General features: G+C 37.9%; 1 protein-coding gene across 1 annotated transcript in view; it reads left to right on the plus strand.

Annotated features, from left to right (window-relative positions):
- Positions 1-23,904, plus strand: part of DMD (dystrophin) — a 1,374,504-nt gene that overhangs the window by 1,015,849 nt on the left and 334,751 nt on the right. The window contains 1 exon segment of the mRNA XM_068422827.1: positions 7,334-7,451. Coding sequence (XP_068278928.1) covers positions 7,334-7,451 — 118 coding nt within the window.

The following is a 23,904-nucleotide window of genomic DNA, read 5'->3' on the forward strand; positions in this document are numbered from 1 at the left end:
GGCTTTGCAGCTGTGCCGCTCGGCCCAGCAGATCATCTACCTGCTCACAGCGCACACAGCCCCCTGACACCACAGAGACGCTGTAGCATTCCCTGCAGCCGGCAACCTGCACCATTGCCTCCTTCCGTGGGAGCTCTGTCTGGGTTCCCACATCCATTTTGGTCTTCTTCTGCCGGGTAGATACCATTGTTCTTTCACTGAGCTGGGAAATGCCTGTTGGTGACACCCCTGGTTCACAGCTCCTTGGCACCTTCCTCGCCTTGTGCACTGGGAGGGAGTCAGCGCCCTCCCCAACGAGCTACAAACTGCTGTGGCCTCTCCTGCCCTGGGACACACCCAGTCACTGCTGACTCTCCCTCTACCCCCTGGGCAGGGACTAGTCCCTGTCCTCCAGGAGGCTTTTTATCACCCAATCAATCACCACCCCCAATCAACAGGGGGTGGTGCATTTAAATCGCCTGCGGTGCCTCCGGCTATGCCCCCTCCTCTCCTGATTCGTTGCTGGGAACCTCTGGGTCCGGGGGGGGGGGGAAGCAGCTCGGGACTGCTGGTCCGGGGGGGGCCAAGAGTACAAAAACCACCCGGTTACAGCCCAATGTCGCCCTCGCCTCCGCACTAACCTCAAGTTGCTGTCGCTGCTGCTGCCGCCGCCGCTGCCGCCGCTGTCGATAATGATCCTTCCGCAGGTTCACCTACGGAAACCTTGTTACGACTTTTACTTCCTCTAGATAGTCAAGTTCGACCGTCTTCTCGACGCTCCGGCAGGGCCGGGGCCGACCCCGCCGGGGCCGATCTGAGGATCTCACTAAACCATCCAATCGGTAGTAGCGACGGGCGGTGTGTACAAAGGGCAGGGATTTTTATGATAGAGATTTTTATCATATGATAGAGATATGAGAGATTTTTCTCTCATATCCCCTTCCTACTTAGTGACAAGAAAACAAATTCAAATTGTGCTTGGGAGGAATAACTTAACAAAGCCAATTTTATTATGCAGATGAACTGTAGGTGTTCCATATCTGCATTTTCTGAAATTGTTAGCAAGCTTTTTTCCAAAGCTTTTTCTCTTTCTAGGTGTGTATATAACACATTATATTTAGACAACCAACCAGCCTTAAGAAACTCAGTTGTTTTAAGTAAAAGTTGTTATGGGTATACATTTTGCTCAGGAAGTAATTGCTTCATTTTTTGTTTAATTTAGGGGTTAGAGTCTAAAGTTTTTCAAAAGATGAGCAAGTCATTTCCTCAGCAACAGTTTAATGGAATTATGCTTTTTCTGAGAATATTGTGGTGAGTTTGGAGGAGTGAATATTTTTCTTCTTCTTCATAGGAAGAAAAATATATCTTCCTTGTCTCTTACATTCCTGTATTGATTCTTCAATTGTGCTCTTGTTGTCCCCTGGTTCATTTCATTAAACAAGGTTGGGGGTGGGCCAAAACAAGCCATCTCAAACAGCTGGGAAGTTTTTGTCTTGAGCCATGTGTTGTTTATGACACAATGGTGCTTCCAGCTTGCTCTTGATGTAGAAGGTCTTCTTTAAATCTATTTTTTGACCAATTATCATTTTTTGGATCTCTCACTGTTAGTGTTCTTCCTAGTAAAAAAAGATGTATAAAACAGATAACAAACTATATTTGACTGGTAGCATTGAAAAATTGTGAAGACATGGTAGTCATTACTGCTACAGAGGACTCCTAGTTAAACACTAAAAAGGAATTGTGAGACCTACTTTACCCAATAACCTTTCATTTTTTATGGCATTTTAACTTCTTTGTTTTCAGAGACATTTTTTCAACTTAAGAATGTAAAATGGTTATGAAGTGGACCCAGAGCCTTTTTAAAGCAGCATACAGACTGAGGCACAATAATATATAATGTTACAGAACAGAAACTTTAATTCTCATTTATATATTTGAAATTCAGCAATGGGAGATGAAAAGTCCTGGCTTTCGTGTAACAGAAGTTGCTTCTGTTATTACAGAATCACAGAATCAATCAGGTTGGAAGAGACCTCTGGGATCATCAAGTCCAACCATTGCCCTGACACCACCATGGCAACTAGACCAGGGCACTAAGTGCCATGTCCAGTCTTTTCTTAAACACATCCAGAGATGGTGACTCCACCACCTCCCTGGGCAGCCCGTTCCAATGTCTAATGACCCTTTCCGTGAAGAAATGCTTCCTAATGTCCAACCTGAACCTCCCCTGGCGAAGCTTGAGGCTATGTCCTCTAGTCCTATCGCTAGTTGCCTGGGAGAAGAGGCCGACTCCCACTCCACTACAACCTCCCTTCAGGTAGTTGTAGACTGCAATGAGGTCACCTCTGAGCCTCCTCTTCTCCAGGCTAAACAACCCCAGCTCCCTCAGCCGCTCCTCATAGGTCAGACCCTCCAGAGCCTTCACCAGCTTGGTCGCCCTCCTCTGGACTCGCTTCAACACCTCAACATCTTTCTTGAAGTGCGAGGCCCAGAACTGGACACAGTATTCAAGGTGCGGCCTCACCAGTGCCGAGTACAGACGAACGATCACTTCCCTAGACCGGCTGGCTACACTATTCCTAATAGAGGCCAGGATGCCATTGGCCTTCTTGGTCTTCTGGGCACACTGCTGGCTCATGTTTAGCCGGCTGTCGATCAGCACGCCCAGGTCTCTTTCCGCCGGGCCACTTTCTAGCCACTCTTCCCCCAGCCTGTAGCGCTGCATGGGGTTGTTGTGGCCAAAGTGTAAGACCCGGCACTTGTTCTTGTTGAACCTCATGCCGTTGGTCTCGGCCCATCTATCTAACCTGTCCAGATCCCTCTGTAGGGCCTTCCTACCCTCCAGTAGGTCGACACTCCCACCCAGCTTGGTGTCATCTGCAAATTTACTGAGGGTGCACTCAATCCCTATGTCTAGATCATCTATAAAGATTATTAGAGAGCAAACACCCATAATCAGCACTAGTAAATGATTATTTGAATGTTTAAGACTTGATACCATCCTGGAATTGAGCTATTCAAGTTTAACAATGCTTGCCATAAAGTCAAGAAAAAAGGAAAAAAGATCATATAGTTTTTAAAGATCTTATCTTTTATATAAACTGCTGCACACATGGCTAGAGTGACAAGTATGCAGGCTGTAGCATGCTATACATTATAAAGCTAGAGAATATTTTAATCCTCAGTCTCAAACCTTGCAGTCCAACCAAGAATTTGTCACACTTCACCTGTTTAAGTTTTTCAGTTTATTTTTTAGCAATTTTTATACAAGTTATTTCAGTTGCTGACTTAAACAATTTGTTCCATATCTCAACCACCATTTTGTTTAAAGAAATCATAAAAGTTAGGAACCTGAAAATTAGATTTTTCTTTTGAGCAGCTGCTGTCCACGAATGTGGAAAGATTGTTAAAAGTGAATAGCATCACTTTCTAACAAATTGTAGGCAGGTTTGATGACTGAATCTCATCTTTCCATTACTGTGCTGTCACCAAGCATTATTATGTTGGCACTCATAGATATATGGAAGAAAAAGGAAAGCTTTTTGGGGGTTTAAAGCTGTGTTTGTACAACCATGGATGTCAGTGGTCCTTCTTCATTGTTGATCTACTCATGTTGAGTTACATTTATTATTAAACACAAATTTCTTGATTAAAATGTGGTCTGTATTTTTTTACAGAATACATTATTGTACCTTTGCAGAGCACTAGGTAAATGTGTGTGGAGTGAAATTATATACACAAGAACACAAATGTTTATTAAAAAAAAAAAAATCCTTTTAGTGTAGCTGACTCACTAAGTCTTTGTACCTGTACTTTGGGTGACCTGATGGGGACTAGATAGATTTCTGTTTAATTTATTTTTAAAATCTTTTCAGAATACCTTTTATTTCTGTATTACCAATTTTTACATAGCACATTTGTTTCAGTGTGCTGACATTCCGAATCAGAGGCATCTGGCCTCTTGCATCTGCTGTGCCTCCACTAGGGTACATCTATTAACAAGTTTTTCTTCCCATGACTGTTGTAACAACATCTTCTAATAGTTTCCCCTAAGTTTTCTGTTGAGGATCCAGTTTTACAGCATTAAACATTTAGCTGAATTTGTAAAAGTTTTAAAAAGTATCTCCATATATGAATTGCTTCTGATTTTGGTTTGGGTTTTGGGTTTTGTTTGTTTTAGATAATTTCAGCTAATACTTTAAAACTATTCATTTTTTTTTCCAAGATCATATTTAGTAGTCTTTTAATTTGTATTCATGAAAGCATTTCTCTTCCTAGAGTAATTATTTGTATTTTTGTTACCAACAAAATCAATTTATATGATTAGTTTATCCAGTCACAGAATATTTTTCTGAATTTGACAATACTTTAAGTGGAGCTCAAGTGTTGTTTTTTACTTTTATGCTACAGAATCACAGGAAGGCTCAGGAATGGTGTGTTTTAGTAGCTACTTTTATCCAAGTTTCCATCAGGGTTTGTATGTGTACGTGCAGTGTAGGTTCCATGTGGAACATATATTTACTAAGTCTTTAAGATTGTACCGATTGGTAAAACTGTACCAACAAACATTGTAACAATTTTACAACCATTTTAATTTATACGATCTTACTGAATAAAATAGAACATTGTTTGAGTAAGGTTCTTAGACTTGTACTAAATCAAATAAAGAATATATTAATTTGAGGAACGTTGGGTTTTCCTTATTCTGAGTGGTTACCTTTCTAAGACTAAGAAAAAAAACAGCTGTTCTATAATAATATACTACTGTCTCCTGACAGGTCCAAGAATCTTCAGATCTGTTCATAGTGTAAGGGTTTCAAGATGGCCTTCTTGACCTTTCAGAAATACACTTTAGTACATCTGGCAGAAAGTAATTTTACTCACATTAAATGGCAGAGGGAAATATGTCCTCACAGTGCATATAGGGACAAGATTGTTGTGTCCCCGGGGAAACAGCAGAGCTAGCAAGACTCACTTTAAAGAGGCATTGCTAGTTTTCCTTAGTGTCCAGCTCAGGAATTACAAACGGGTCTTTTGGGTAAATCATTCTGTATAGCACGTAGGCATGCATCAGTTCCATTCTCTCATTTTGGTACTGAGCAAATCCTTACTGAGCAGTCCTTACCTCCTTGCTGTCTTTCTTACTAGATTTCATAGAGTAGAAGCTTTCTTCTATGGTACAAACACAGCATTTAATGTCTGCTTGGAGGCTCAGGCTGGATCAGATAAATCATTCTCCTATTCAGTATATCAAATATAAAAATTATATTTAGGAAAATTTAGGGAACAGTTTAGAGTCACTGTTGACGTAAAATCTTAGAGTCACTTGATTTGCTTTTCCTCTTCTAAACAGTATAGGTAGGAGAAAGAGAGAGAAAGGGAAATATTACTTTGGAGGCCACACAATTATCTGAGCATTTTGTTTAATGTTCCTTCAGCACGGTCCATTTTGGCAATATGTATAATGCAGATGTTATTAGACTGCAATGGGACTGCTTTTTCTGTTGTAAAATTCATGTCAGTCGTTAACTTGTCTTCCCAGAAAATGGAGTTTTGAAGGCACATAGATATCTAGAGGTAGTAACTGCATAAGTTGATTTTATTTCTTTTTCTTGAGTGCTTTCACTAAGGAGAGACTTCTAATGAGAATTTTGTTCTTTGCTTAATTATGTAAGCTGCTGCTTTAACTGTGTGTGTCTGTATGCAGTCCAATCAGTATACAAGTGAAAAAATACCATCCAAACTTTTGGGTATGAGTTCAGAAAGCCAGTTATAATAGATTTTCAAAGAACTTCTGATACAGAAGTTAAAGGCAAGAATTTCATAGAATGTAGCTAGATGTGTATCTTGAAAACTGCCTTTTTTTCTAAAGAGTTTGTAACTGAACAAAAATAAACTCTGTGAAGCTTTTAGCTTGCTTTTGTTGATATATGCCATAGTTATTGGAAGTTATATTCTTGTACAGTTTTGTTAGTCTCATTGAACAGAAAATGATATTAGGCTTTTACATGTCACCTTCAACTTGGTAAAATTATGTAACTGTAATCTCAGGTTGGAGGGCCAAATTTAAGATCAGACTCTGTAGGTCTTTTTCATCCAGTGCAATCAGTGAATAACAGCTTGTTAAAATAAAGTATGGTTATTTAGACTAAAAGCACTTTAAATGGGGGGGGATGGGGTGGGGAAGACTTTGAAGACACTAAAATACGCAAGACACATAGTCAATAGCCAGCTGAGCGTGCTAACAGATTATCTAACCATTGTCCACATAAAAAGCCTGAAAAATAAAAATCTTCTGGACCTACTAGCTATCCGACAACCTGCTGTTCTGTTCTGGTGACTCAAAATTGTGGGCAGAAAAAAGTCATTTGTTTATAGTTTGGTAATAAATATTGCTACTTCCAACTCCCAAGACTGGGAAATCTAATGAGCATCTTATCTAGAAGCTACACGATAGGGAGTTGAATTTGCTAGATTTGGTCAATATCTTTTAAATATATGCTTGGATGCTTCTTATCTGGGAAACCATTGAACTAATTCCTTGTTTGCTCTTCTGCAGTCCTTCAAAATAACTTAAACTAATATATGCATAAATCTTATATGCCTAACTTTCTTGAGTTCTCATTTCCATTATATCTAAAGCTATTGTATTTTAGTTTTTATTGCCTTCTGAAGACCATGATTCATTATTTGGAAGCCCATCTTTTACCCTGTGAGAAAGTCTAGATCTACTTCTTACTTTCTAGTCATGTCGCGTGGGCTTTATGTATCTGCTTGACTAACATGTAAATTATTGTGCATGTTAATTACTTTTCTGCTAGGTAAGGTGTCAGGAGAGAAAAAGTAATATTACCAGTATTACATTGTCTTTAAACCAATAGATAGTAATTAAACACTTTTAAAATATTAAGAAACAAATATTATTAATTAGACTTCATGAGTTACTAGGAAAATTCTGCCTAATCCAGTAAGAATGTAAACCCCTATATCTTTTTTAAAGTACACTATAGAATCTAAGAGAATATAGAATAGTATCCTTCTATAGCTTTATAAAGGAAAATAGCTTACCCTTGCATAATTTGATGGATTAAAAAATGAAGAATGATTGTCATTTTATATTTAGTTTTATAGGTCCTTTTAAAATTATTATTGCAAGTTATATGTGGTATTTTTATGTTAAAAATAACAACAATATTTGGAAGGTCTAGACCAAATTCTTCCTATTATTTGAAACAGCAATCAATCTTTCTGCTTTAAATCAAGCTGGCACAAAAAAAAAAGTCTTTATATGTGGTGTACTCAACAGCTCTACATGCTTTTTCTTTGTTAAATTTGTGTATTTGTGTGCAACTAGGCAATACTACAGGATCTGGAGCAAAGACGTCCCCAACTGGATGAACTAATAACTGCAGCACAAAATCTAAAAAACAAGACAAGCAATCAAGAGGCCAGAACAATAATCACTGACCGCAGTAAGTGATGATTCTTCTATAATATGATGTTTCAGCAAATACGGAAAATGTTGTAATGATTAATAAGCATAGCATTTTTCAGAAACTTTATGCATTTGCCATGAGAAGGAGAATTCCGTCAGGAGACAATTCTCACACAGATTTCCAAGTTACATATAGAAGAAATGTAAGTGAAAGTCAGTGATCATATATTTCAGATTTTTCACCTTAATTTCCTTGTCTTCATAGTGGAAGCACATTGTAGAAAATATAGAGTGTGATCACTATAGATAATGAATACATTTATTCTTAAACAAGGAGGAAGAAGAAAGAATTCAGAGTATAGCCGTAGGCTTGTAAGAAGCTTTCAATTCCATCCCCTGTAGCACAGTCGCAGCCTCTTCTTTCATCTTCCCTCAGTTGACGCAGAAGTCTGATGATGCTCTGTATTAGTCTGTGTTAGCCTGTATTAGTTCTTCAGTTCTGGTTTCCATTTCAGAATTAACCAAATAACTGTGTCTAAGGTGGAAAAATTGGTATATTAATTTTTAGAAGAAGTCTATAGAAGAAGTAGTGTTGTCACCCTTGGATGCTTGCATGCCCTTATACCCTTCGCTGTAGGATGAAACACACTGTCATGTCATGCTATAAAAGCAGCCCCCTGTGATGGACTGTTACTTATCTTTAGTTATTATTTTGAGTACTCAGGACTAAAAACTACAGAAAATTAATTTCTTATGGTCCTAGAGATCCCTCGTGGAGCTTAGAGAAGACCCAGGCCAATTGCTTTGCATGTGGACACAGCCAATGTACTTTAGGTGGATGCAAACTGTTCTGTACATCTTGGCCTGGAGACCAGGGATTGCTCCCTGAAACTGATGACTGTGAAGGTGTATACATAGGCTAAACTTCTCTGCCCCCATAATAAAAATACACACACACACACACACACATTACATCTTTCTTTTTATTCTATCAGGTAAATACTTTCCACAATATGTCAAAATCACATTGCACGTTTGGACTTCATTGTTGTTAGTAGCACATACAGATATTATTTAGACTATATCCTGTGTGAAATAACATTGTTTAACCGCTATTTTCTTCCTGGCCTTGAAAGATATTACTGAGAGAGAGAGAAGCTGTATTTGTTTTATTTGAAGTTTGAGAAGAAATGGATAGCGCTTCTGTATTACCTGAGAACCTGTTCCTGTTTGACATGCAAATTAATTTTGAAATCATATACTCAGTTGAATTCAGATGAAATGTGTACATATACCTTAACTTTACAGTGCTTATTCAAAGACAACATATGTAGTGCTTCCATCAGTATTTTCCAGTATGTTTTCATTTTTAATTCTGAGACAAGTCTTCTGAAGATAAGAATTGTAGACTTTACATGAAATGCAAGTATAATTCCTATATGCCCTTATGTGAATTACATGCATGACTAAATTTTGTTCTGTTGGAAAACTGCACTTCACTTTAAGTGAAATTGCCTTCTAAGATAGATTAAATCCTTTCTCATACAGCGAAAAAAGGAAAGCAAGCTATCAGACTGTAAATCATGAATGAGTATGTGGTAAGCCAACTATATTAAAACTTGCATCTGTGGCGAGCAGTGTGGTAAATATATTTTACATTATGATTTCTTAGTTTTTGTCTATAAGAATTCCCAAAATGATTAGTTGTTTTTGATCTTAAAGTATACAAGATTCATTTTTGCTGTGATTTAGCAATTAATTTTCTGTGTTGAAACTGTTAATGTCCTTGACTGCAGAAGTGCAGCTTATGATGTGGTAGATATAGGTCATGTCCCTTTATGTTCTTTCAGGTACATCTTGGTGTAGTATAGCATCTTCTAATATTATCCTGTTGTTGTTAATGAAATAATTTTAAAGTAAGCAAAATATTTATTGTCAGAAATATACAGAGTCTGCATTTCTGCAATGGAATGAGATAAAGTATGATCAGGGTCATTTTTTGATCCAGTCTTCTGAGGCAGCAAACTAGATTCATGAAGGTTTTTTCATGCTTAGTTAGTTTGTATTTGTATAATTGTAGGTCGCACTAAACACTACTCAAGAGACATTTATTACTTTTGCATTTTAAGGAGATTATGGTATTTTTAGGGGAAAAAATGCTAGGACTTTACAATGTGACACATAAGGTTTTTCTGAATATATGCCAAATGTGGCATACTGTCACCTGAATTACTTCTTTAAAAGAACAATAGTAATTCTTATATTTTTGATCATATGATTTTTTTTCCCCCTGTATGTTGTATAAGATAGAGATTGCTCTGTTTGGTTTGAATTAGGCCTGCTAATACCTGCTTAGACAGGATCCACTTGTTCTTGCTGCAGCGTTGGGGTAGTTCACCCCTCCCTCCCCTTCACAGTGTTTTGCCGTCCTGAACACAGGAAGACTTTCCTTATCCCCAGCACAGCTGGGGTCCTCTCTGTGTGCTCTCGAACACAGCTCCTCTGAAGCCTGCTGTGCTGTACAGCACTCTCACCTAGTGCAGTTGTTTTGCCTTGCAGTCTAGCACATACTGAGCCCAGCCTACTGCACCCAGGGTGTTGTCCCCAAGTCCATCCCCAGGAATCTTGCCTGCAGCCAGAGCTGAACCCTGGACTGGAGAACCTGCTCCACTTGCTAAGGCCTGCATGTTCTGCACAGCCCTAGAGAGTGTCCCCTCCGTTATACTTGGACCTTGCACCAGCATCCTGTTGCAAGTCCTCCCTGACTACCTCACCCGCAGACTGTTCCCCATTTCCTTTTTTTTTTCCCTCTTCATGAATACAAATAGGTTACCATGGTTATGTTTTAGCAGTTATGAGTACTGATTCAAATCCATCCAGTTTCATGACCTGAGCATCAGCTCTGTGCCGTTCATGTTCCTCTGCAGTAGCTGGGTACCACTCTCACATGCAGCCTTCTGTAAAGTCACACTATCAGGTGCCAAGCTCATTGGATCCCATCACGAAGGAAAGGGAGTACACTAGTGTACTACCTCTTCCTGGGCTGAAGCACAGGATCTCACACTTTGAGAAGTAAAAAGCTGAGAAGATGAGCTAATTTGTATTAATACATTGTTCATTGCCTTTTGCAAATAAAGTGCTAGTAAAAAAACCCAACACAAGGATCTGGCCAGTATCACTGAACAGATACGTTATAAATACTAAATGAGACTTGTAGCTACTCTACAAGATAGCTGCATTCTTGGTTACAGGATGGGTCAGCTTGCCATCAACTGGAATTAAAACACTGAAGGTTATGGCTTCTGTACTAACATTGGTAACTCTTAAGTCATTCTACTTGCAGAAATATGTATATTATGCTTGTTAAAGTCTAACTTTGAATTGTATTTAGAAACCATTATTGCCTTATTACAGCATTTATAAAACCAAACGAAGTAAACATTTTATACAAAATCAAGCAAACTAAAAGACATTTTTTAGAGAATCTCTATGAAGAATTGCAAAAAAGTCCATGATCATGAGATTATTTTCCAACAGAACTGTCATAGTATTGCATAGGTTTAGTCTTTCTTTAGGAAATAAAAACAGAAATGAAAGATAAGCTCATACAATTGAATTATTTCCTTTGCATCATAGAATAGAATCATGGAATCATGTCGGTTGGAAAGGACCTTTAAGATCATTGAGTCCAACTGTTAACCTAACACTGCCAAGTCCACCTCTAAACCACGTCCCTAAGCACCACATCTGCACGCCTTTGCAATACCTCCAGGCATGGTGACTCCACCACTTCCCTTGGCTGCCTGTTCCAATGATTGGTAACCCTTTCGCTGAAGAAATTTTTCCTGATACCCAATCTAAACCTCCCCTGGCACAACGTGAGGCTGTTTCCTCTTGTCCTGTCATTTGTTACTTAGGAGAAGAGACCAACGCCTGCCTTGCTACAAACTCCTTTCAGGTAGTTGTAGTGAGCGATAAGGTCTCCCCTCAACCTCCTTTTCTCCAGACTAAACAACCCCGTTCCCTCAGCCACTCCTCATAAGACTTGTACTCCAGACACTTCACCAGCTTCATTTCCCTTCTTTGGACTCACTTTGAACCTTTGAACCTTTTTTCCCCACCCTTACTTCATTATCTGTATGAAATTGCAGGAGTTATACTACATACAAAGAACTTGACTTTATAAAGTAAAGCTTGTGTTATGTTTACATAATGTTTTATTAAAATATTTGTTTATTCTATGTAAATCATAGTTTGTTTACAACTTCTACATTAGAGAATACATAGAATAATAATTATATTTAGTCTTGAGGAAAAGTTGTGGGGAAAAGCAAGATACCTCTCTGCTTTTTTAATGCTGCTAAAGCATTCTATTCTAACAGAACCATATGCTGTACAATAACATTTTTCTCTACAATAATGCATCACAGCTCCAAAACACTTTGCTTTACTGCTGATGAAAATGTTGTTTCTTTAAATTGAATGAGTTTATAAGCAACTTTGAATATAATAAAGTAATTAAACTTTGATAAATCCTTTTATTTTCCATCAGTTCCTATGTATAGAATACATAAAGCCATCAACAAGTCAATATAGAAATATACTGAGAGATAATAAAAAAAAAATTACACTCATAGAATCAGAAATACCACAGTAATTACAAAGGCTATGTTAGATCTTGCTAGATCCTGGAAATGTAAGAAGCTTTAAATAGCAGGCCTTCCTACTGCTGTGTTCACACACATGCAAAAGATAATGGTGAATAAACTTTCTGCAGTTTTACTTTGCTAGTAATTTACGTCTCAGTTTTGTAATGTGGTTTCTGGCTGTGAAAGCGATAGAGGAGGTATGAAAATGAATATTTATAGAACTCTATGAAGAAATAAACTCTTACTGACCAAAGAATATCCCTTTTGAGATTATAAGAAGCCAAAGTAACACACATCTTCAGCAATTGTGTGAAATGTAGTGAACTCTCAAAATATCACTTGAGAGATTAGTTAAGTTCTATTACATTAAATGCATAAATAATGGCAACAAATACAAACATTTCAATGAAGACTATTTTGATCAAGAATTACACATTGGGACCAAATAATTCCTTTAGAAATTTTATTTGGCAGTTTTTAAAACCAAGTCCACAAATGAATGAATAATTTATAGAGGATGTCTTCAGAAGAGTTATTTTGGTTTTGTGGTTTGTTTTTTGTTTATTTGGGGTTTTTTTTGAAAAAAGAAAAGCTATATGTTATAATTGGCTGTTAGGAGAGCTGCGCTTGAACTAATCTGAAAAGAGTCTAAGACTCTCTGTGCCACTCCATAAAAATGCCTTTATTGAATAGTTTGCCGTATTTGACAGTTTTATGGCAAAATCATCAACTTGTCATCACTTGCACAACAAAATGTATGGAAACTCCACAGTGAACTACAGCTGTACCGTTGTTCTCGACATCTTAATAAAATAGCCATCTCCATTGAACTGCCATCCCTGTGGTTTTCTCTTAGAGCTATTGAATACAAATAAAATAAATAAAATCATATAATCTGGAATTTGTCATCCAGTAGTAAAACTCCTAGTTACCAAGACTGTAAAGGAAAAGTGTAAAAGAAAACTGTGCTTGTGTACAGCTTGCCTAATTATCTTGTTGATATTTTTAAGCTGAATTATTGAATAAATCCCAGTACTCTATTCTCTGGTTTCCGTGTATTCCAAGAACTTCTGAAGAACCTGAGTAATAGCTTTCCTATGTCATAAAGATGAAAAGTTTATTAATCATCCTGATATACTTCTTTACTTCTGAAACCTTGTTTTTCCTATGAGAGCTCTATGCCACGGAAATGAAGCAAGGGAGAAACAATTTGTTGTTAAAGAAACATCAATAACAAGATAAAACTATAGCTCTGAGAGGGCTAGCATGTTGCTGAGACGAGTACCTCATTTCAAACCACATCCTTGGCACAGATTTGCTGCTACAGGATTTGTAAGAAAGTTATGGGGCATTTTAAGAAGGAGTAAGAAGTTATTTTGGAACACTGGGGAGAGTTGCCCTTTAAGAACCAGAAATAACATGCCCCAGAAATGTCTGAGTGATCAGGGAATTACAGTTATATATCATTTCTCAGGCTATATATACTAGAAGCTTATGGCTCAGTGGACAAAGGGCAAGATCTAAACTGCCTACTTCAGGTGTTGTAGTGCTCCCCAAAAGAATGTGAGACTACAAGGTGACCTTCCTCCATTTCTGGTTGTATTCTTGAGTAAAAGTGGCATGGCTTTTTTGGTAGCCCCAGAGCTGCTAAGTATATGAGGTGATGTCAGTGCTGGTGGCTTGCTCAGAGTTCACCTACCTTCTCAAGCATTTGAAGAGAGTTAGATAATTACTAAAGTTTGTGTGGTAATTCAGGTGTAACGCAGCTGGCTAGTTCTAGACCAGGCAATTCTAAATAGATAAGAACGTTCTAACTTTTATGTTCCTAGAAATCCATCTGTGTTGGAGAACAGGCACCCTGGATTGCTGTGTTCCATAGAGGCACTTAATTTTGTCTAAATCATAAGTGTCAATAAAATTTTGTCAACTATCCTCCAAAATAGCTAGGAGAGCAGAATGGTTGACCAAATCTCTCATCAGGAAAATATAACCACAAAGTGAGTTCTCTGCTAATTGTGAGTTCATGAACAGCAAAGATAAAGTCCAGTGAGGAGTTTAAGGCTGTGCTGCAGGAAGAGACCGTTCAGAAAGAGTGATATGGAAATAATTTTTTTTTAAAAAGCCTTTAAATAATTTTGACTAGGCCCAGAAAAGTAAAAAAAAAAAACAAACCACACTCCAAATAAGGAAAGCATGTTTTGGTAGGGGGATGCTGCACACTAACAGGTTACACATTATTGTATGATGTAGCCACTGGTACATGAAGTTAACTGGTTGAAAGCTTTGGGATATACTATCACCTGACAGAAGGAGAACATGCTTCCCCCTTTAGCCTAGGGAAGGATTTGGTATGGGATTGTGGGAGAGCTGGTGTTTGAATCTGCTTTGTGTCTTTTTTCAACTTCTGTTAGTCATCATTTAGCGACCAAGTTAATCAATAGAGGTGGTGAGTCAGAATACAGACAAAAAAATTCTTCTAATTTATAGTGCCAAGAAAATTCAAGCCTATTTAATATTATGTAGTTTGCTGTTCTTAGAATGTTTGGAGACTGAGGTGAGAGAGGTTATTTTAGTAACAGGGCCAAAGCATATAAATCTTCAGTCCCCCCCAACCTTCAACCTACCCAGTTACCAATTAGATGAAAGTGCTGCCCAGAACCATGAGCAGATGTGAAATGACAGAAAGTCTTGTTTACAGGCTGTCAGCAGGCAATTCCTTTCCCCAAGTACTATTGTCTGCTTCCCTGCTATGGTAAGTCCTATTAATAGTGTTGTTAGGGGCATCTTTTCTTTCTTTTATGCTCAAGGGCAGTCATATTTTAACAGACTGGTTTTATGTAACTGCCTGCCTTTATTCCTAGTGTCTTTGTGAAAATCTTTAACACTCATAGAAATCTTCAATTTGAAGGAGATATCTTTTTTTTTTTTTGTAGTTTAATGAGACCAGTGTCTCTGTAGCTTCAGAAAGAAGCAAATTTACTTGCAAAAGTGTTATAAGCACAATGTAAAGGGAAGGTAAGGAAATGCCACACAGGATGATATTGCAAGTCCTATTCATTTACTCTGTTGTCTCCAAAATTGATAGTACCATGTCCTTCTGAAGAATATTTAATAATTCAATAGTATGCAAATGTGAAGTAAATTGAGAGTACTTCTCAGGATACATATCTTTCTTTGATATCTTAAACAATTAAAGAAGTGTTAACATAAATTTTGAAACATTTAACTGACTTAAAACTACCAAGAATTTTCAGTTCTTCAGGGAAGCAAGCACAGAGTTGTTTTAGTTTTCAGCATATTTAACAGTATCTAATGGGACTTCCTATTTACAGTGTTACAGCAAAAAAAAATCTGGTTTTAATTACATTGTATTTCAAAATTGGTTCCAAACTCATTTTACAAATGTTAATTAACATTTATATAAAATACTTTAAAATCTGAAAATAATAATTGCTGAAGAGTTTTGACTTGCATCTTGTCAGTGGTAGAAGAATGTTACATTGACTTGTGCAGTGGCCAGATAATCAGAAAGGAATTATTTTTCTCTTTGAGCAATACCAGAAAGACTCAGTCAATTTTCTATGTTGAAAGGAGTAGTGTTAATAATTTTCTATTAAAAATATTTATACCACTTATACCATACTTGTGGCCCATCTCCATGGCAAGTAAATATCCAGAATGATCAAGCTCCAAAAGTGAAAGAGGGGGAAACAAGTGCCTACTATTTATAACTGTATTAGCATTCTACACTTTAAGAATTATTTTTCAAAATTAAAGACTCTTTTTATGAGCAATTATAATTCCCTATCTACTGATGAAATTCCATCACTGTGTTTATATAACGTCCATTTGGGCAATCAATAAAGTTACTGTCTAACCTTAAAATCTGTGAGTGTATAGTTGCCCAAGATCATGGAAAATTTTTTTTCTGTTTTTTTAAGATAGTAGATTTCTATTTCTTGCTAAATATTAAGACTACTTCATATGTTTGAAATCTGAAAGTCTCAAAAATATTGCATCATATGGTTTGGATGCATTCCCTTTTTTCTTTAAGGGAGTTATAAAGATCCATTTTTAACAAAAGCATCCCATTTACCCAAAAAAAAGCCTCATTATCTTCCTAGTTTTCACTCTCTTTATATAGAGTTTTAATATTTTTAGTTAGTAACTTTAATAATTTTATTTTAAATGAACTTCTAATTCTTGAAGTTCAGTCAGTTTATACAAGTGTCAAAAAAATTACTTGTTTTTTAATGTTAAATTGCCTGAATTTAGCTATCTTTTTATAGTTTACTGGGATTTACTTTTTGCAGCAGTTCTCTTTGTGAATGTTGATATTGCAATGCTGACATTATTACTGGGCTTGATGATATCACATATCTGAATACATCTTTTGTCAGAATAGATGTCAGCAATTGCTTAGAATGTAATTTGTATTTAGCATTTGTTTTAGATTCGGGCAAGATGACAGAATTTAATGAGTGGTTAGCACTTTTGGGAATCATGAGTTTTTCATTGATGTTTTACCTGGTAGGAAACCCCTGAAGTACAGAAGTTGCCAGGAACTGTGCTGTAGTGCATCTGCTGCCATCTGTATTGAAACCATTTGATCGATTTTTCAGTTACACATACTTCTTGCATTTTCGTGTTTGTACTTCTGTGGGTGATTTTAATAACCTGTAAAAACACTGCAAACCTAACCTTTCACATTTACAACTATGAAAACCACTTTAAAGATGCAATGTGGCATTATGAAGACACCTGAGCTACCTCTCAGACTAAAAGCTGTCTAGGCCCTTGTCAGAAGGGTTTTGCTTGGGATGGCAGGACATGCCGTGAGTGCCTCCTTCCAAGTGTGCTCCTCCAGCCACATTCCCAACACTGTCCCCTTCCATGCGGCTCCTCCATTTTGTTTCTCCAAAGGTGCCTCTTCCTTGCCTCTCTCCTTTTGTGTTTCCTCACCAGCCTCCTGCTGTGCCTCTTGCCCCTGCCTGCTGCCGTCCTGTCTGCAACACGTTTGGGCAAAGGCACATCTGGCTTCTCTCTTTGGTGGGAGCTCTGGCAGGTGCCGGCTGCCCTCATGGGTCTCAGAGACGGCTGCAACCAGCTGAGACCAGCACAGGGCAGCCCATGGCCTCCCCCGGCCCAGGCACCCCGTGGGCCCCAGGCAGCCCCACCACCCCAGGAAGGCGGCCGGGGGTGTGCTGCCAGTGCTGCCTGAGCTAAGGGAGCAGGTCAGACAGCTGCCAGGCTCCCAGGCGACGTGTGGCACAAGCAGAGCTCATGGGCTGTTTCCTGAAGATCACAAGGACTCCTGGATGTGTACTTCATCTGCCTTCCTGTACTTCCTCCATTTCCTCTCCTCCTCTCTCTGTTCCCCATGTGGAAATGATGTTTTACGTAATCAGTTTAACTCATTTCTGTGTTGCTTCTTCCCTTGTTGTTCTGTTTGCACCATGTCATTGCACTCGTCTTTCACTCTGGGTATGTCCTCCTGCTTACCTCCTCTTTCTAGGACTTGTCTTGTGCTAGCTCAGACCAGGGCTCTGTCTGTAGCGTGGGTAATGCAGGAAAACTGTGTCGGATTTAGAGATGGTTGTGCAGGCCTGTTCAGAAGTGTTGTTGGTGTTTTCACAGCTCTGTACAGGAAGTGTCCCATTACTTTTCTGGCTGTAATGTGCAAGATCTGGGAAAAAAAAAATAGCCAAATAATAGTCTTTATTTTTACATGTTAACTTCTTCTCTTAGACTTGATCTTATCAGCTTTCTCAGATACCATTTGAGATATCTCTGAATTCTTACGTTTAATAAACCCCCAGCTGCTTGCAGCAGCAGAAACAAAGCAAGTCTGTGCCTTCACCTGGTTGCTTTCTGCTAGGAAACACTGCCCTAGCACCACACGCCAGAAACATCTTGGAGAGGACCAAGAGGGACACCATCATCAGCAATGAAGGTGCTGTGCTCTGATAGCTACCCACACAAGGTGACTTTTGTCAGTGAGAAGTCACAGATTGCTTTGAAAATTATGGAAATGCTTCGTCCTTGGAGATGAAGTAGAGGAATGAGTGATCATGTTTTCATTTAGCTGGAACAGGACCTGGCATCCGAATGATAACATGAACACTTGGACTAAGGATTAATTTAGTTGCATCTGTAATTTTATTCAGTGAAATAAGAGTCAAGATAAGGGTAATTAAAAATTCCAGGATATCAAGAGAAACCCTTATAAATGTGGTGGAAAATAGAGAGAGAACACTTGCAAAGACCAAGGCAGCCTACTGGTAAGGCAGGCTACCACGACAAAGCAAGCAGGATTTTTTACTCCTCCCTTGCAAATGTATGATTGCATCCAAGGAATACTTGCCATTCTTCATTTTTCTTCCTAGTGGAAGCTGCCTGCCAAACACTAAGCACTAACTTAGTCCTTATGCCTAAGGTCAGTTTTGTGATAGCATATAGATTTTTTTTTGCCTTTAGAGATAAATGAAATTACAGTAAGAGCAAACTTCTTGTATTATCGGAGGTGAGGATGACCTCGATTTAATTTCCAGAGCTGTTACAGACTTTCCTTGTAATTCCAGAAAAGTCTTTTAATTTCATATGTTCAGTTCTTTACCTAGATAATGGAGGATAATATATCTTATCTCTCAGCCTTTGTCTGTCAGATGTGTTCAAAAGACTAGGTTTTTTTGACCTGTTTTGTTTGAATATGACAAACCTAAATCTTTGCTGTTTTGGCTAGTGTTTCAAGGTAGTACTGTGTTAGAAATAGTAGTTTTCACACAACATTTTAAATTTGACTAAAAGTAGACATGCAAACAGTAAAAATATCCATTTTATTTTATTTTTATCCATGATGATACACACAGAAGAACTATGCTAGCTGTGTTACAACAAATTAGTCAAAATGAAAATAAATGGAAATAACAAAAAAGTGTTCAGAAATAGAGTTTTCAAAATGTGATCAAATTACTCTTCCACTGACATTTCATCTAGAGTTTGATAGGCAAGATTTAATGTTCACAGTTATTTTAAAAACTGTGTCAGAACAATATATATTAATTTATGCCAGACCATAATTTTCTGTAGTAATTACAGAGCAAACAGGAAACAAAGGTCCTGCTCTGCAGAGATTACAAGCTACATTTAGATGCCACAAAATCAGTGATATCGGACAAATGCAGATTTTGGTGTACATTGTGTTCCATCTCTTTTTCTAAAATGAAAGCAATACACAAAGAACATATATTGGAACCTGCAGTTGTTCTCAGACAATCTAGTTAAGCACCCTGGAGTACATTTGGCCTACGGATTTTACTTTGGCTATCCTCAATATAAATTTATCATGGTTTTAGTTTTGCTGGGGTTGGGAATAAACCAATAACAAAAAGAATGTTTTGCGCAGCCCCAAAGCTCCTTGGCAAGTCCAACCTGAGTAAATACCGGCTTAGCCTGTGTGCGAAAGGTCCTAAGGCTTTGATGGGTGGTTGCGACAGCTGGTGGTTTCATTTTGTTATGTATACCAAATCATCATTATGATGACTTACGAAATACTGTAGATAATTAAAATAATTTAATTTTATTACTATTTTCAGCACCATAAGCATATGAAAAGCATGGCTCTGAGGCTTTTCAATCTGTGTTTAGTGGATAGCAATGCTCATATGATTGTGTCAGCCTTTATCATGGCAAAAAGGGAGGGAAGGGGAAATAACATAAAAATTCTGGAGATTAGCTGCTCATATTTCATCTTTCTTGTCAGCAGGCCCATTGCGTGATAGGTGAAATAGTGACCTGTCAGAAAGTGATGTGGACAATCCCTAGCTGAGTAACAGCAAAGGAGAGTAGATGTTGAACAGTCTGATATACGGTGAGAAAGTGGTGGCATCTGGGCTTGGCGGAACTTAGAACCTGAAGCAGGATATTTAGAAAAGGTTTTATTTAATTATATTTTAATTGAATGGGAACCTGCATACAGTAGGGGAAACACCTATGCCATGGAAGTTTTTCCTGGAAGCGTCAGACTGTGTTTATGTCTGCTTTATCTTAAGTGTAGAAATAAGTGCAGTATTCCAGATGAAGAGATATAACAATTTTGCAGAATACCCATTACATTTCCATTACTATTATTCTTGTTGAAGTTTTGTGCTTTCAACACTTAACTTTCTTCACTGCAGCATTACATTAGGATGGCAACAGTAATGGTTTAATCTGTTCCTTGGATAACTTTTGTTTGTTCCATTTTATGTGTTTTCCTGCAAGCAGGATGTTGAGCTCTGTAGTAAAATATAGAATAGAATAGCGTAGCATACGATAGCATACCATGGCATAGCATAGCATAGCATAGCACAGAATAATTTCAGTTGGAAGGGACCTAGAGCAATCATCTAGTCCAACTGCCCAATCACTTCAGGGCTCACCAAAAGTTAAAGCATGTTGTTAAGCGCATTGTCCAAATGCTTCTTAAAGACTGACAGACATGGGGCATCGATCACTTCTCTAGGAAGCCGGTTCCAGTCTTTGACCACCCTCTCTGTAAAGAAATGCTTCCTAATGTCAAGTCTAAACCTATGTAGTGTGTTAGGTTCAAAATTTGCTGAGTTTCAGCCATATCAGTTTAGTTCATTTAGTGTTTCATGAGTCTCAGGAGTGTTATGATCTGTGTTGGAGTGCCAACGAGAACATGAACAAAGAAGCACAGATGTCTGATTAAAACAAAACAAAACAATCCAAAACAAACCCAACCCCTTGGGTTGGAAAGTTAAAACAGTTTTAATAAACAATAACAAGGAAAAAAATATCATCAATAATGAACTATATACAAAACTACTACTGAGCTCCCCCTGATGATGACCACGTTACCACTTACACTGCAGGGCAGGCGCTGGGGAGTCCTGAACCAGAAGTTGCAGCAGGCAGGTACTGGGTTCAGGAGCGAAGGCAGGAGCACAGGCAGAGTCCTTCCAGGATGTCGGCCATAGGGGAAGAGAGCACAGCCCTCGTGGTCCCTCAGCTTTTAGCTGAGCATCATGTGGGTGGGATGGAATACCCCAATGGTCAAGTTTGGGTCACCTGTCTTGTCCACTCCTCCCCACGGGTGCGACACTGATACAGTCCCTTCCTTTATGGAACAAAGAGACCCAATAGGGACCCTAGTTCCCACGGCAACAAGTGCATGTACTCAGCTTCAGAAAAGTAGTCACTTAAAAGAAACTTAACTGAAAAGTCTGTCCTAGTCCAAACCAGGACAAAGGGGCAACAGTTTTAAACTGCAAGAGGGTAGATTTGGACTAGGTATAAGGAAGAAACTCTTTACGGTGAGGGTGATGAGACACTGGAACAGGTTGCCCAGAGAAGTTGTGGATGCCCCGGCATTGGAAGTGTTCAAGGTCAGGTTGGACAGGGCTTTGAGCAACCTGGTGTAGTGAAAGATGGCAGAGGGTTTGGACTACAAGGTCTTTAAAGGTCCTTTCCAATCCAAACTATTCTGTGATTCTGTGATTATGAAATTGGCAATTTGTAAATAAAACAAATTTATACAGTTTCCTATTTCTGTTGTGAAATAGCAAATTTATTAAGTTAACTCAGTTCACACACAAAATGCCTGAAATTTATACTTAAAGTTGAATATAGAAAAATTTTAAAAAGAAACACTTCTACTTCTTTGCTTTGAAATCAATTCTTGCTCATTTGGAATATTTTTTTTGCTTTCAAACGCAAAAATAAAAGTCAAAGCTATGATATTTTGATTTGGCCCACTGTTTTTTCTGATGCACGTATGGCTTGCTTTGGTTAATCCACTGAGCTAAGCTCAGTGTTGTTGCCACGACCCCGCTTTCTGTGACTGTTGCGTAGGTGAGTGAATGGAGCTCTATAGCTGTCTCCCAGCTGACCTCCGGTGAGAGGCGCATGCTGTGGAGATACAGCCGTCAAATCACTGTGCAGATGTGGCATCGTCGGAAGAGGCACAGCAAAAGATTCACGACAGCCTGTGCTCATAATTCTCAGTCATGGAATACCATAGAGAGCAAAGGTAGCTCAGCAGATGGTCTCAGAGTTAAGACCAACAAATGAAAGCCACTGTGTTCCTTACTGACCATTGCACAAAACCTGCCAGTATTCCCTTGCTGATGCAGCTTGATTAGTTAGTATTACAGTGGTAAGGATTTGGACCCTGAGAGTTATAGAAAACGAAAGCTTATATTTTAAATTATGTTATTCTGACAGCTCATATAATATTTAATATCAAATAACAGAAGGAAGAGATTTGCTGTTTATCCATTGTAAAATTAATCAAAGCTAGTTGGAGTCTTTGAATTTTGAGTTTTGGATTTATGGCTTTTGTGGGGAGTGGAGGTTCTCCTGAGGAAATTGTTTTATTTCTTGGAAAATACAACAGAAATATAAACAGAATTCAAAACTTTGCTTCAGCAACTTGGGGTCTGATTTTCACACATTTGCAGATTTCCTAAGTCCATTTTAATTTTCTAGGTATTTTGGTGACACAGTCTTGCCCATACAGTTAGAGCTGGATCTGTTAAACCAAAACCGAAGTAAATCAGTGTACAGATTAACAAATGCAGATGTATTTGACAAGCAAGTCTCAGCCTAAACTCAGTAGGAGTTAGTAGGCTGATTACATTAAAAATATATGGTGTAAATATGAACTTATGATAGCAACATGAAGTTACTAAGAATTCTGAAATTCATTGCCTGCATGCTTCATTAGGTAGGTAATGAATTTCACATATTTTGGGACTTAAACTGCCAGATTTACCATTATGTTTTTGCATCAGTAAGCATGGAAGTCTATGAAAGCGTTAGTATATGAAAGCTAATGTACTTTAATAATGCTGATAGCATTCTGGTTTATGTTGAGATAAAGTAGAATATCATTTCACTAATTTAATATCCCATTTTTAAATACAGGCACAGCCAAGTCATATTTCTTCTGAAAAAAAGGTTTTCTTAAATATTTTGTAGGTAGGTTGATTATTACAAATGCTATCACCCATGAACAGAAATTAGATTAATAATTATAAATTATTTTCCTTCTAATAGCTTAAGTAACCAAAATCCTAGAAAAAATATTAATGGGCATTTGGGCAAAGATAAATGTTAAAATACCTACTCGCTTCTAATTAATCCTTACATTCCTAAGAAAAGACAGAAATTAATGATTTTTTCCTGTTAAGTCCTTTGAAAACTTTTCTATAAATTTAAAACTGAAATGATTGGGTTGCTTACATATTCACCCATCTAGTTAATCAGATTCGTTAAACTGTGGCTTCAGTTTGGGTACCTTCTGTCAGTCTAAATATGATTGCTAAATCTAATGTGAGTCTTCATAATTATATGATGAATATTTAAGAAAGTTGCTAAATTCAGTAGTGCAGTAGCTATTTTCTACATAATACAAAGGAAACTGAATAAAACAAATATTTTGAAAGATGATTAAATCATTCCAGCAAGGGAACTTTCTGTTTTTTCAGTTAGTGCCATGTTACTACAATGTTATATTTTGGTATTGTCCAAACATGGGAGTCTCTGCAGAAAAAAATAATTTAGTTAACTTCTGGTGGCTTGTCTGTATGCATCCTGCTCCTGAGGTCACAGAAGAATCACTGCTAACTGCATCCTGCCTGAACAGTGGGACTGAACTGATCAGTGGGACTGACTGTGGCGGTCCATTTCTCCATAAATGTCCTGCTCTATTTCTTAAGGCTCTGATGGCAATAGAGAGGTATCAGAAGTTCACTCCCTAATCTGTCTATCCATCTCCCTAGTCAATACTTCTGTGTGTATGCACATTTGTTTGTTTCTGTAGGTTTCTAGCAAAAC

The sequence above is a fragment of the Nyctibius grandis genome, chromosome 2, assembly GCF_013368605.1.
Source record: "Nyctibius grandis isolate bNycGra1 chromosome 2, bNycGra1.pri, whole genome shotgun sequence".
Lineage (NCBI taxonomy): Eukaryota > Metazoa > Chordata > Aves > Nyctibiiformes > Nyctibiidae > Nyctibius > Nyctibius grandis.